Source organism: Phalacrocorax carbo, chromosome 10, assembly GCF_963921805.1.
Source record: "Phalacrocorax carbo chromosome 10, bPhaCar2.1, whole genome shotgun sequence".
NCBI lineage: Eukaryota > Metazoa > Chordata > Aves > Suliformes > Phalacrocoracidae > Phalacrocorax > Phalacrocorax carbo.
The window spans coordinates 7,027,226-7,041,713 of record NC_087522.1 but is presented as its reverse complement, the minus strand read 5'-3'; the positions used below and the strand labels follow the sequence as shown (position 1 = coordinate 7,041,713).

At 50.5% G+C, this 14,488-nt stretch overlaps 1 protein-coding gene across 1 annotated transcript in view; it reads right to left on the bottom strand.

Annotated features, from left to right (window-relative positions):
* ADAP1 (ArfGAP with dual PH domains 1) overlaps positions 1 to 3,592 on the bottom strand; it is a 62,371-nt gene extending 58,779 nt beyond the window's left edge. Inside the window, exon 1 of the mRNA XM_064461666.1 lies at positions 3,091 to 3,592. Coding sequence (XP_064317736.1) covers positions 3,091 to 3,175 — 85 coding nt within the window. The 5' untranslated portion in view covers positions 3,176 to 3,592. The remainder of the gene's footprint in view (positions 1 to 3,090) is intronic.
* Positions 3,593 to 14,488: the final 10,896 nt, after the last annotated feature.

The following is a 14,488-nucleotide window of genomic DNA, read 5'->3' as shown; positions in this document are numbered from 1 at the left end:
TTGCAATTAATAAAAAACTAACTAGAAGCTTTAAAAAAAACCCAAACCAAAACCCTACCAATGAAAAATGCAACCTCTCAGGTTTTTTTTCCCCCACTCTTATTTTTCAGTTTCTACTTTAGCATTCTTTCTGCATTCCCAGCTGGCATGGCCAGGGCCACCATAAACCTGCTCTCCCTACCTGAGATATGCCCTCAAAATCTGGGAGGATTTTTTGGAAGCTCACTTTTGCGTGAGAGATTTTTCTGCCAGACATACACATCAGTCCTGGGAAGACAGAGATCTGACCTTCCTGATTATCACATTCAATGCCTCACCCACCAAGCTGCAAGTGAACAAACCAGGGGAACACACATCTTAAATATAGCAGACTTGCTTGTAGGACATGGCCACTTAAATAACCCTCAAGTACAATTAAGTGGCAAATTCTGGCCCAAACCCAGGCAATCAGCAGGTTTTGCCTAGATTTCCCCAAGGAGATGCGATGACCCTGCAGGGGACGAAGTCACTTACACAGCCTAGGAGGAAAAGCACTGCCTGCCCTGATGCTCCCTGTCCACCCTGGGATTTGATTTTTTGCACGGTCACAGCTTAGCCACAATGATGCCAAGCTGCGAGCTCTTTTGCATCAGGAACCTAGGCTTTTATTACATGAGGATATAATACCTGGGACAAGCTGTTACTCCAGGGCTATGGCTACCGAGCCTGACCCAAATGTCAAAACAGTAACAAAAGAAAACAACCTTTTCTGACAGCAGGGAAGGAAAAAAAAACCCAGAACTTTCACTAACTGACTGATTTCTGTAACAAATATTTCTAAGAGCAAAAGAAAACCCATCTGGCTTCCAAATACACAAATTGAAGTGACTAACAGGTAATTTTCCCCTGTTACATTTCTGACCCATCCTATTCTTTATCACCAGTATCCCCAAGATAAATGGCTGCTTATCATGGATCTGAATTAACTGGTGATTTCAGGGAAAGGAGCACACCCACCTGAGAGGCAGTAATAATAAATCAGGGATTATGACCTTTTGTTACCCCCAGCTGTACCAGATCAGCAGTGTGACAATACACACATGTGGGAAAACAGAAGTCGCCCTGCTTTCCTCATTCCCACCCTCCCTCCTCTTTCACTTGCACTTTATTTTCTCTGCTTTGATACTTTTCCTGTATCTAGCTCTCCACCCAGTTCCAGCTATCACCTTTATCCTTCCCACTTCTCAAAGAACATACTTGCACCCCATCCTGGAGGCTCTCTGGGCACCTATCCCATGTTATCTCATACCCAGAAAGAGTTGGCCTGCCACACCTGCCCAGGATGAATAACAGAATTCAGCCTGAATATTTTATATATTATCTACAGACACAAGTGATATATCTTAAGTAGCCCAGGGCATCTCAAGTTTATCATCGCTCCCAGGTGGATGAGCACATTACAGCACCACAAGTAGCTTGTTTGCTGGAGAAACTGAAGCAAGGTGATCACTAAAGAAATTGGGTTGATGAACAGAGATCCGGTCCCAGGGAAGTAATGCCGTGGCAGTTCAAAAGAGGCTGAATGATATTAATATAGCACATCTTGCATTACAAAAGACACTGGCCCAAATTCTCCTCTATGAGTTTCAGATTCACTAAGATATCTTTGTATGGAAACATCACCAAAGGCAAAATATGGTTTTGTTGTTTTACAAGCCCATTTGGAGCCTTTACCGACAACCCTCTTTCCCTGACATGAGCTATTTTACTGACCTACAGCTTCATCGCTATCCTGCTGATGCTGAGAAACTCCTGTTTTGCAGAGGGGCTTTATATTACGCACAGGGCAAGGTGGTACCCCATTGATCTGAATGGCCCAGGCTTATAAAGTCTTCTCTGGGAAGGAATAATTTAGACAGACACCTATTAGGTGAGCCAAAGCTGTGCTTATCAAGATACCTAAAAGGTGGGCAGGTACAGTCACACAGCAACAACAGCCAGCAGATGGGTGGGAGCAGGCAGGGCAGTGCAGCGCTGCAAAGCAGTTCACACTATGCAGAAAGTTCTTTGTCCTTTCCAGCCAGGTGCTGGGGGACACAAAGCATCTGAAAGTGAACTGCAGTGTCCCAAGACGTAGACTGTGGACATAAAGCCATTGGTAATAGTACAAGCTGGATGGTGGTACCCAATAGATCTTGAAATCCTAAATAAATCAATAGCTGGAAAATAAGGTTCAGTTGAAGTGTTGGGTTTTCTTTAACCTACAGAATGACAAGGGCTGAAAAGGACATCCTTCCTCTACACCTCTTCAGAGCCATCCTGCCCAAGCTAATACAAATTTAGGTGTTTCTATATGGTGATTTTTTAAAAAAAGTTACTTGCTATGCAATTTTCTAAGATTCTTCACAAAGGCAGGTCCCACCACACCATACAGACCCTGCTCAGCAAGAGCAAAGGCTTTCCCACGCTTGCACGCCGACCCCAACAATTCACCACCCAAAGGGCGAGGAAGACGCCCCCAGCTGAGATTTCCTTCCCCCTGCGCACCAAGAGGACTACGGGCATTTCAGCCCCGTCCCCTGCCCGGCGTCAAGCAGCGCGCAGGGCAGGCACCCATCGATGGCACGCTGGGCAAAGGTTGGCGGGCAGGATGCCCGCGGCAATGCCTCCGGTTGCCCCGTCTGTTCGCCCGCTGACAGGGCAGGAGCGGCGACAAACGCCATCCCGTGGGCGGGGGGCCACGGCGGACAAGCGGCCTCCCGCGGCACCGGGCACCCCCCGGGCAGAGCCCCCCGCCGCCCGCCCGCCCGCTGCCGGGTTAGCGACGCCCGGGCTGCACTGCAGACCGCGGGGACCCGCCGGGATGACATCAGCGCTGCCACGGCCGGGCGGGGGGTACCGCGACAGCGCATCCCCATCCCTCCGCCCTGCCCCGGAGCATCCCCGCTGCATCCCCCTCCCGGGGGTGGTGGGGGGGTCGGGCACCCACACCTTGGCGAGCAGCCCCCCGAGTTGGGGCAGAGCCTCCCGAGCCGAGCCGTGCGGTGCCGTGCGGACAGGTGCGGCCGCCGCCCGCGCCACCCCCCCCGCACCTCCTCGCCCTGCCCTTACCCGGGGCGGCGCAGTCGGCGCACGCCGCGTTGCCCGGCCGCTGGAGCAGCTCCAGCAGCGCCTTCCTGCTCCTCTCCTTCGCCATGGGGGCGGCGGGCGAGCGGTGCGGGGCTCCGGTGGGCTCCGCCGCGGCTAAGCCAGCTTCATGGCGCGGGGCGGGGGGCGCTGGCGAGGCGGGCGGCGCGCCCGGGCTGCTCCATGCGGCCCCGCTCGCCCCGCGCAAGGTGAACGCCTCCGGCGGGCCGCGCCGCCGCGGGAGGGAGGCAGGCGGGGAGGAGGGGACGCGCCGGGGCGGTTTCTGCCCTGGACACCTCCTCGCCCCGCCGCCGCTGCTGCCGGAGCCGCCCGCCCGGGCACGGAGCCGGTTCCGCCTTCCGCCGGGCCCGGGGGGCTGGCGGCTGCTGCGCCGCTCGCCCGCGACCCCCAGCGGCTGCTCGTCTCCGGGGCGTCCCGTCCCCGCGGGGGGTCCCCGATCATCGGGGCATCCCAGCCCATCCCCCCGCGGGGATCCCCAGCCTCCCCGGCGTCCCCACCCCCAGGGCGCTCCCAGCCCCAGCGGTCCCTTCCCAGGTTTAATTAGTAATTAGTCAGCGTGACCTCCGAACCAGGGGAAGATTATGGAGCGGTTCATCTTGAGTGCGCACACCAGGCACATGCAGGACAAGCAGGGGATCAGGCCCAGCCAGCATGGGTCCACGAAAGGCAGGTCCTGCCTGACCAACCTGATCTCCTCCTATGACCAGGTGACCTTCCTAGTGGGTGAGGGAAAGGCTGTGGGTATTGTCTGCCTGGACTTTAGCAAAGCCTTTGACACTGTCTCCCACAGCATCCTCCTAGAGAAGCTGGTGGCTCATAGCTTAGATGGGGGTATTCTTTGCTGGGTAGAAAACTGGCTGGATGGCCGAGCCCAGAGAGTGGTGGTGAACGGAGCTAAATCCAGCTAGTGGCCAGTCACAAGCGGGGACCCTGAGGGCTCAGTGTTGGGGCCAGTCTTGTTTAATATCTTTATCAATGATCTGGAGGAGGGGACTGAGTGCGGCCTCAGTAGGTTTGCAGATGACACCAAATTGGGCAGGAGTGTTGATCTGCCCAAGGGTAGGAAGGCTCTGCAGAGGGACCTGGACAGGCTGGATCGATGGGCCGAGGCCAGTTGTATGAGGTTTAACAAGGCCAAGTGCTGGGTCCTGCACTTGAGTCACAACAACCCCATGCAACGCTACAGGCTTGGGGAAGAGCAGCTGGAAAGCTGCCCAGCGGAGAAGGCCCTGGGGGTGCTGGTCAGCACATGGCTGAGCATGAGCCAGCAGAGCGTGTCCAGGTGGCCAAGAAGGCCAACAGCATCCTGGCTTGTGTCAGCAATAGTGTGGCCAGCAGGAGCAGGGCAGGGATCGTGCCCCTGTGCTCGGCACTGGTGAGGCCCCACTTCAAATACTGTGTTCAGTTTGGGCCCCTCAGGACAAGAAGGACATTGAGGTGCTGGAGCGTGTCCAGGGAAGGGCAACGGAGCTGGGGAAGGGTCTGGAGAACAAGTGTGCTGGGGAGCAGCTGAGGGAGCTGGGTGTGTTTAGCCTGGAGGAGAGGAGGCTGAGGGGAGACCTTATCGCTCTCTACAAGTACCTGAAAGGAGGCTGTGGTGAGGTCGGGGTTGGTCTCTTCTCCCTAGTAACCAGTGATAGGATGAGAGGAAACGGCCTCAAGCTGCCTCAGGGGAGGTTAGATTGGATATTAGTGAAAATGTCATCACTGAAAGAGTGGTCAGGCATTGGAACAGGCTGCCCAGAGAGGTGGGGGAGTCAGGGAAGGGCGAGCAACGAAGTGCTGTTCTGAGTTCCTTGTTTAGGCAAAATTCTGGCTGGGAAGAAAACACATTAAAAAAAATGGAAGTTTACCCATGAACTGTGGAACCAGCTTAGGGCTGGAGGTGAACACCTGGAGATGTTCAAAAAATGTGTAGACGTGGCACTTCAGGGCAAGGTTTAAGAGGCCTGGGGGTGCTGGGTTGACAGTTAGCCTTGATGATCCTAGAGCCCTTTTCCAACCTTAATGATTCTGTGATTCTATGAATTTGGGGTACTATGCCATGCCCTGGCCTTGCTGCCCGGTGAGGGGGTGCTCTCGCCCACAGGGAGGGAGCTGGCATGGCGGGGGGTGAGAAGCGGTGGTCTTCGCGTGGGGGGCTGTGTGGCTGGCCAGCGCCGCGCCACTCAAGCACCTTGTTGGGTTCATGAGCAGTACTTTCAGGGCATCTCTTTAATCTTAACATCTTTTGGGGGTACTCATAAACATTTAACAGGTACCCACCCATGCTCTGAAACCTCCCTCCTTCACCACCGTCCTTCCAAGCCCACATTACCACCGCCTTCCATGTCCGCGCCTTGGCAGGACTGTCCTCAAAGCATCTCTCCGTGCATTCCACACCCCTCCATGGTGCCAAGGGGCTATCAGGGGAGAACACACCTCTGGGGCAGAGTCACGGCTTCTCTGTGTCATCTCATGGCTGTGTTGCTGGGACTGAGGGTTGCAGCCACTCACGCACCTCATATCACCCACAGGGCAAGGCTCCTGTCTTTGTCTTACCAGGACTAGAGAGTGACTTGGGGAGGTGACGTGGGAAGCCTTTGGCCAAGGAGGGGTTCAGAGCTGTGCCTCATAGGCTGCTGCCCTAACCCCTGCTGAAACCTTCCTCTCAGGTATTGGTCACAGGCATCTGCAGCGCTGCTATGGCCTATTTGTGGTTCATACAGCTCTGCTTATATAAATGTTTTCGGTTTTGCAAAGCAAGTCCCCCATTCAAATCGTCCATCTCTGCTTCCTCCAACAAAGCAGAGCACCCTCCTGCAAAGCTCAGCTCACGCTGTTCATGCTCCCCATGAGGTTCAGGGTGTGCACAAGCATCTGCAGGAGGAGGGTGCCAGGAGCTCCAGGAAAACTTCCACAACCAAATCACCATCTTGGTCCTGCACACACGCATAGATCCAGGGAACACTTTGTGGGAGATAACAGCATACACCCAGAAATATGGCCAGAATCATGGGCTGGTACATTTACAATGCCCCCCTTGCCTGGAATCCATTTTCCTATACGACCTTTGTGTTTGTGCTGTCAACCAAATGACTGTAACCAAGTTGATTTTTGACTGTTTTAAACTGATGTCAGACTGTTCCTTGCTGACTCTACACAGCATTACACATTGTGCTGGGGTTTGCCGGTTTTACACACATGGGCTGATGATGTCTGGAAACTCGTTCCCATGCTAGCCAAGGCGTGATCCTGCACACAGGCCTTTTGTGGAGACATTGAGCTGCTGCATCCAGACCCTCGCCTTCTTCAACCTCTGAGTCACTAATGCACCTGGAGCAGAGCACTGACTTCTAACACCCACTGAATAAAACCAGCTCTAGCACAGTATTTTAGCCCTAATCCTCCACACCCATGCTATATTCAAGCTTGTCAATGTAAACACTTACAGGACCAGAGATTTACATAAGACCAAGTTAGGTTGGGTTTTCATTTGCACTTTGGCTTTTCCAGAATATGCACTTGCTGAATTCTTCATGCGATAGCCAGGATGCCGCACATCATCGTGAACTTACCGAGGGCAGGGGCTGGAAGAAGGGAGAGGGATTGGTTTTAAAGTCTCTGTTTAGCTTTCCATTAAGACTTATTGATTCTCTTAATTTTTTGTTCTCCTGGTTGCTAGGCAATCCCTCTCTCCTCCGTGTGCTGGAAGCCAGGGCTGCAGACAGAAATTTATATCTTGTAATAAAATCAAATAAAACAGAGCCTGTTGTCAATGATCAGAGGGGAGCATTTCATAAAGGACAGGCAGAGCAGAACACGGACCAGCAAGGGCTGATCAACAGCGGTCCTCAGCATTTAAGTCCCATCACAATTACTCCAGACTTCACATCGGGAAGCAAACAGCCCATGTGGTGGAGGGGACATGGAGACAGAGAGGGAGAAAAGTTGGGACTAAATGAGCTAGAATTGAAGATAAACTCTTGTTCAGTGCAAAATCAAAGGCTTGATTCAATCTCACATATACAAGGGTATTTCTGTAGATTTTCTCCTGGTTTACCCAAGGTTAAGAGGCTGAGTATTGCTCCAGTGTCAGTCAACATGGTGTTGATCCAGGGCAGGCAGCGAGGCTCTCCTCATGGACATTGGCTCTTAAGAATTGTGATTCCTGGTGTAGAGCAGGGACAGCATCAGAGTTTACTGTCCCATGGGGTAGAGGGTGAAGGTTGCCCCAGCAGGGCTGGCAGAGGCTCCCGGGAGGCTGATGGGCATCTCTGCTCAGGCTTGTCCACATCAGACTCTTCCCTCCTGCCTGTGCCTGCAGGAGCTGCCACCTTGTCTGAGCTTTTCCCCACATTTTGCCTGGGGATACGACCTGTCACAGAACGCTTAATGAATTTGCTCCTACTTCTTGCAAAGTCTCTGGTCAAACTCTGGAGACCACTTGTCACTGTCAATACATCACCCTCATTCAGACGATTTCAGTCTCTCCACTGCTAAGTGACTTGTAAAGTCTGATATAAATTTATATACATATATATATAAATACTTACATATTTATGGGTAAAATGTGTTTGTAAACACACTTTTAACTCAGTCTTTTCTAAATTGCAAGGTTGTTGCCTTAGAAACGGACGTTATTAATACAGTCTCCCGAGGTCCTAAGCATAGTGGCAGCAAGGGCAGCCTGTGGAAATGCCAGACTCTGAGGTCAGGCCAAAGGATGTTCAGAAATTCCTGGAAACCTTTCCATCATCTTTGTCGTGACGCCCTGAAAATGCACAGACATAACTATACCTACTCCTTGCCCTTCCATATTAGCTCCTTTCACCCCAAGACCCCAAGACTGCCTTGTTTTGTTAGGAAAGAGCTGTTTACGCTGGTTTTTTGTCAATTTTGTAGCCCCAGCCCTGAAATGTCTAAATCAATGTCACAACCATGCAAGTGAAAGGGTGTTAAACTCAACACATTACGTGGTCCAGGAGCACATTCACAGTGTAATGTGGGGAAGCATTACAAATTCATGTGTGAACAGCAAACCTTAACAGAAATATCAATAATTCATACCACTGCAACTGCATTCAAGCAAAACTCTCTGGAGTAGCAGATACACCAGGCTGGATCTCTTAGGCTTCCTCAGCACCATAGGGGAGGCAGCTCTTGCAGCTCTCATAGCTCTTGCTATGCTTGCAAGCCATAGCAGTGGCCACCCGCGCCCATGCTAAAGCAGCTAGTTTCCGTTGCAGTATGGTTTCCTGTTCAAAAGAAAAAAAAAAAAAAAAAGAAACAAACTGAAATCCTAGAGGTTTTTCTTTTAAAAAAATTATCTATCTTATTTTCTGGGTTATCCAATTAAATTAAGAGTGGCTGCAGCTGGGAGGGAGGAATGCCACAGAGCAGAGAGGTCAAACCAGGGCAATTAAAAATTCTGAACTGAAAATCTGATCCTGATGACAACTTTCTCTGATTTTGAGCAAATTGCTTTATGGACCCTGTAGCATTTTCCTCCTGTAGAACAGAGAAAAGCACCCTCACTGCACCTACATGGTTAGGATGCGTTGGTCAAGTTGAAGAGGATGATGCAAGAGAAAATTATGTGAGGCTGCAGAAATAACAGACTGAAGTCCTATGTCTGCAGAGCTGCCCTGCACCTGCACCGGCCCTCAAAGAAGAAAAGGCATGAGCAACAATAAAAGTGCCTCACTGCGGAGTAATTTGCAGATCAGGGTTTCATTACATTTGCATAGTGGCTAACTCTGTTGCAAAGCCTAGTCTTACCAGTTTGAAAAAGGGGAGTCCTTTTCTCCCACGATTTAACAGCCATTCAGGTAACATCATGCACACCAAACCACAGAGATCCTCTGTAAGGGAGAAGAAACATGGAGAATGAGGACAAGACGAGGGTGCAGAGCAAAATCTCTCTGCTGATTGACTTAAACACCATTCTTTTTAGGCTTCTGCAACACCCTGGAGCTGAGAACTGCTCTCTCATGGCTACACCTCAAGGAAAAGGAAAGTAGCTCTAACCACTTTTCCGAGTCTGCCCATCATGTGCTCAAGAAATCCTTTCAGTTTCTTTTCCACCTGTGCTCTGGCCAGGCTCGGTGCAGTGATGGGCTGGTTTGGGAATTGATACACCGTCACAGGGGCTGCTTGGTCACTCTGACGGCGTGGCTGGGAGCCATGAGACATCCTAGGGAGCGAGGGGGTAATTAATAGCTTGAGGATGTTGGATATTTGTACGTCCGCTCCACACACATGGGGAAATCTCAACACAAGAAAAACCGTGCTGTAACAGTCCTGTTGCTGTTGTACCAAACCCATTTAATATGACATGAAATATGACAGGGAGGGGGCAGATGGGGGAATTGGCTCTATGGCAGCTACCAGGCACCTGACTGGAGTTATGCTGATTTCTGTGGCCTAATGACGGGCTCTCTTCTGCTCTCAGAGAAGATGAAATTAGACCAATGAAGTCAATAATTCACCCATGCCAGTGGTAGACCACTGCTTTTAGCATTATTCCTGATTTATACTAATTAAAAGACTTAGGCCTGGGAAAGTTCTGTATAGAGGAAGCCAACATGTGTGTGAAGAGATTCATATGTCATGGTATGAGCTCCTCCAAGAAAAGGTAAAGTGATTATTCAGAGCGGGCCATCATCAATTCAGTCTGAGTCAGAGACAGCAGCAGGACAGGTTCGACGTGCAAACCGCAGGGCAAGCACTTATCATGGAAATTGCTTTTGCTCAATTCCAATAATTTAATCTCTTCTTGGCTCAAATAGCTCATCCTTCCAGGAACAGCTGGGAGACATTCAAGTGGGAGACTGGACTGCATGATGTCCCGTTGCAGGGCGGAGACAGAAGCAGCCCAGCCACCTGCTGCCTGCTCTGGTGGTCCTGGGAACCGGTGGCTGCTCCTCCCAGGGACCCAGTGCCAGAGGATGATAGAGACGCTATAGGTAGGACCACAGGACTGAGAACAAGGGGCTGAAGCCCAGCACTTCTGGTCTTCTGAAGCAGTTCTGGTCACTTCTGGTCTGGAAGTCTCTGCAGCAGAGCCCAAGTCCCTCAGAAAGAAGACAAACCATTTTAAAAGCACACAGAGAAGAGGAGAAGTATAGGTCCCAGCAGCCGGTCTCACATCACGGACTGCTGCCTTCAGCTGCCGGTCTGGCTCAGACATCTGAGACCACATCACTTTCTGTAACATTGCTCAGCTGTAATTTGAATAAAGCATTAGATGGAAACAAAGCTGTGGTTTTTGTCTAGAAAGAGATGAGAAATGACAGCCTGAAGGAAGCTGCTGAACAGCTGGAGATGGTAATTGAGCCTCTCCCAAATTAACTTTGTCCAGAGAAAGTTGAAGACCATGTCCTACCCTTCCTCTGGCTGCTGATGGGATTGCTTGGATGTCACTGCATGCCTCCTAAGAGCTCCCACAACATCAAGATACAAAGCATGCTGCTCACTTATTTATTTCAACATGCTTTGCCAAAGAAAAATCAGCAAAGAATTAATTAACAGCAATTATTTCTAGCAACAACAGAGCAGCCCTGCTCCAGAAGCCATGAAAACAACATCATGAGACCCCTGTGGCTAAAAAGCCTTTGTAAACAGGTGCAAAAATAAACAATTTTATAGTAGGCTATAAAAAGAGCCCAAGCCAGGTTGGGGAATGGCAGGGGAACAGCCATTTCGATGGCTGAGTTGGAGCAGCCACACAGTGACTTTGTGAAGGAGCTTTAATAAACAAACCAGCGCAGAAGCACCAACCTGAGTCAAAGAACCAGCAGGACCAGGTTATTGCTGCAAAATGAAGGTTTACTATACCCGCCACTCCGTGTTATTAGTGCTGCTGAAGTGATTTACTGTCTAAGTCAGTCCAACCGATTAGAGCTGTGATCTAAAGTACTAGCCAGCTCCGGTTTCAGTGATAAACATCACCCCCCCGCCTATTACTTGCTAAAATAAGCTGAAATAAAGCCATCAATCAAGACACCCCTCTGCTCAAACGAGTGTTTCTAGCTGGCACCACCACACCTGCAAGTCTCCTGCCGCGCACGCTGAAAGGATGGAGGTAGATGTTCCAGACATGCTCTCATTTTTCACCCATCTGGTTCTTTTTCAGCAGCCAGTGAACTCAACGTTTCTGTCCCTCTGACCAGAACTTGCACATCTCCTATCACCTAAGCCCTGCAGTGACCTGGTTCTGGTTACAGCTCTGTGCTGCACATGCACAGGCTCAGCATCTCCCCACGCGAGGAGGCCAGGATGTCCACCTCCGTGCTGAGTCCTAGTAGGGGGCAGTGGGCAGTCCCTCTTTTCCACCAGACTCTGCAGCACAGTTTGGGGAGCGGGAACTGAACTCAAACCACTTTGCTGTCCTGTACCATTCACACTGATGTCTGTGCACACAGACATCTGACCTGTGGCATCGCCTGTGCTCTCCCATGCAGGTACCAGTCTGGCATTGGGCTGCATGGACCCAGTATATATATCTAGATCAGACAGAAATTTGAATGCATAGAGGGGACAGATTTATGCTGCCTTAGCAACCACTCCAAGCATGCACACGCACGCCAGGGATGTGCCAAACAACAGGCACACCCTGGAGCGTGTGCTCTGTAAGAGCTGGGTCACAGCGATGGGTGGCGAGGATGAGGGGTTAAAGACAGCCTGCTAAATCCATGGGCTGAAGTCAGCACAGTATAACTCCCACGTCCACACTAAAGGGCAAAAGCTGAGGGAGGCAACCCCAGCGATGAAAGCAACCAGCCTCATTACACCCTGGGATTTCCTATTTGGTATTTGTTCATGGGGATGTGAAGGCTCATTTATCAAGGCGGGGTTTGCTCCTGCTTGGTTCAGCATCCTGAGTTGCCAGCAATTTTCTCAGCACTGATCTGATCTGTAGCTTCTGTGCAATTCCTAAGTGGCAGCAGGAATTTTTTTCCCATTTGGGTTTGCCTGCCCAAAAACTGGCTTCCTCAGAGTGGTGAAATCCTTCTGACCATCCAGCAAGCCACGCTACCATTGGGCTGTCAGAGCAACCCAGAAGGAAAAGCCCCGTGTAGATTGCCAGCAGATTGCTCCTCTAAGCAGGCTACAGCACACAGCACCAAATCCTCAGTGCAGTCGTGGTGTCCCAGATTCTGTAGTGCTATCATTCTCCTGCCTTGTCCACTAAGGAGAGATTCCGTGCCTCCAAACCCTGCTGAAACCCAGAACACAGACTGATGACAGAGAAATATAAACTGAGCAAACAAAACTGGAGCTGACTCCCTTGCAGAACACCTCCTCCCATGCGACTGCCTTCCCACATGCTATCCTTGATTAGCAGCTTTGCAAGCAGCATCAGAATCAGGTGTGTAAGGAGGTTCTTGCTGAGCAGGGCTTGCTAGCATTGAGGAAACTAGAAATCCCCCAGAAATTAGAGCTGTCAGCTCCTAGGAAGTTACTGAAATAGCCAAAGCACTCAGTTCCCCAAAGGGGCTGCAGAAGCAGCCTGCTTTTTAAAATCATCAAGTTAAAAGCCTGGGTCATTCTGGGTAGTCTCCTTAGTTTCTTCACCCTCCTGCTCTCCTTTTGCAGGGCTACTTTCCACTGCTGCTCTTACAGGGTTTGCCATAGTTCATAAGGACCTGAACAGGAAAGCATCTACAGTACTGGGTGGTTTGAGGTATTGCTCATTACCAGCCAGCAGGACACAAGCCAGATGGACCACAGCATCCCTCCCACATCGGTGGGAGCCTGCCTTACTCTGAGTGGGAGCTGGGGAAGACTGCTCATGCAGACAGCCACACGTCCCACTGGAGGTGGGGAAGGATGGAACAGTAAGGGCTGGATTCAGCCCACCAAATTTGATGCACCTGAACAGTTTCACACTCAGGGAAAACTGTGGCCTTTCCTGGGCTATATGGTGAATGCCAGGCGTGTCTGGGGTGTTTTTCATCCAACCAAGCCCAGTAGGAATCAGCAAGCACAAGATTGATGTACCTGCTAATGCCAAGTCCTAAGATCTCTTGAAATAATGGGAATAAACAATCCAGTGGTGAAACAGTCTGTGCAGTGCTAGAGAGAGAGCACAAGCATCAGGACCTCTAGAAAGAGCCATAAAAACCTGTCCCTGTATTATCATCAGTCCCAGGAAACAAAAAATGCACCAAGGTCTATCAAGTACTCTGTATACATGCGTTGGACTTCTAGGTGACTTTCTGTGAAGCTCCTATTTTGAGCAGTGATCAATTATGCATTTCAAGCCATATGGCACCTTCATTCCAGAAGGAAGGCATTTTGTCTTGAAATCTGTAAGCTAGAAAATCTGCTGCATCCTGACAGAACTGCAGCATCACCAGCTATTCACAGAAGCAGAATCATTAAAAGAAAAAAAGAACGACAATAAGATTTATCAGACATCCAACTTCCATTGAAACACCCTGGAAGGGGACATGGACCCTTGCACATGCCCTTCCAAACAGTCTTTTTTTAAAATAATCTGAGTTTGATCTTTTTGTGGGAAACCTGGTACAATGTGCCACATACCCAATTTAGCAGGAGGATCTCTTCCAGAGGGGATCTATTATAGGCAGAAAAGTAACTAAAGTCCTTTGGGGTCACTGGATATGCTACCAGAAATGACTGCATTCTCACATACTGGCAGAAACATCATTCCCTTCCCAGGAATCATGGATTAGAAATCTAGAAACATACTGCTCTCCAGTGGAACCAGAACACCCAAAGGCACTTGTCAGAGCCTACAGCACCAAGTGATGCAACAGAGGCGTTTTGTGCAGGAAGCAGGCAGCTCCTTCTCTCTTAGTCTGTCTATAGTATTTCCTGATCCAACACTCCAGGTTTAGTTCCAGCAGCTCTGTGGAAACAGCATCGCCTCCCAGTGCTCTCCAGGCCTGCTTGGAGTGACACAACAACAGGGTGAAATTCAACAGGTGCTCTAACTGGTCTAGTTCCCTCCCAGTGCTGGCACTGGTTAAGCCAAACCTATGAAAGCAGCAGTAAGTGAAAGTGATTTTGTTCTCTGCCGCAAAGGGCAAATAATTGCCAGCAAAGGCCAGCAACTCAGTGGTCTCCAAAGGAAACCGAGCGGGTGACTACTCGCGGTTAGTGTGATGCCCAGCCGCAAGGACATCTGTGGCCTTGAAGCAGGCGGGACAAACTCCAGAGAACGCTTTGGAAGAGGATTCAGGGGACGACCAAGCGTGAAGGTCAGCTGGCTACACGCTTTGTGTGTAAGTCTGTGCAAAACCCCAAACGTTCACTTTGCAGGTGTCTACAGATGCAACCCTGCTGCTACACCAGGTACACCACTTCCAGGTGGCAGATGCAGCAACAATCCTTCCCTAGCATAGAGGCAAAG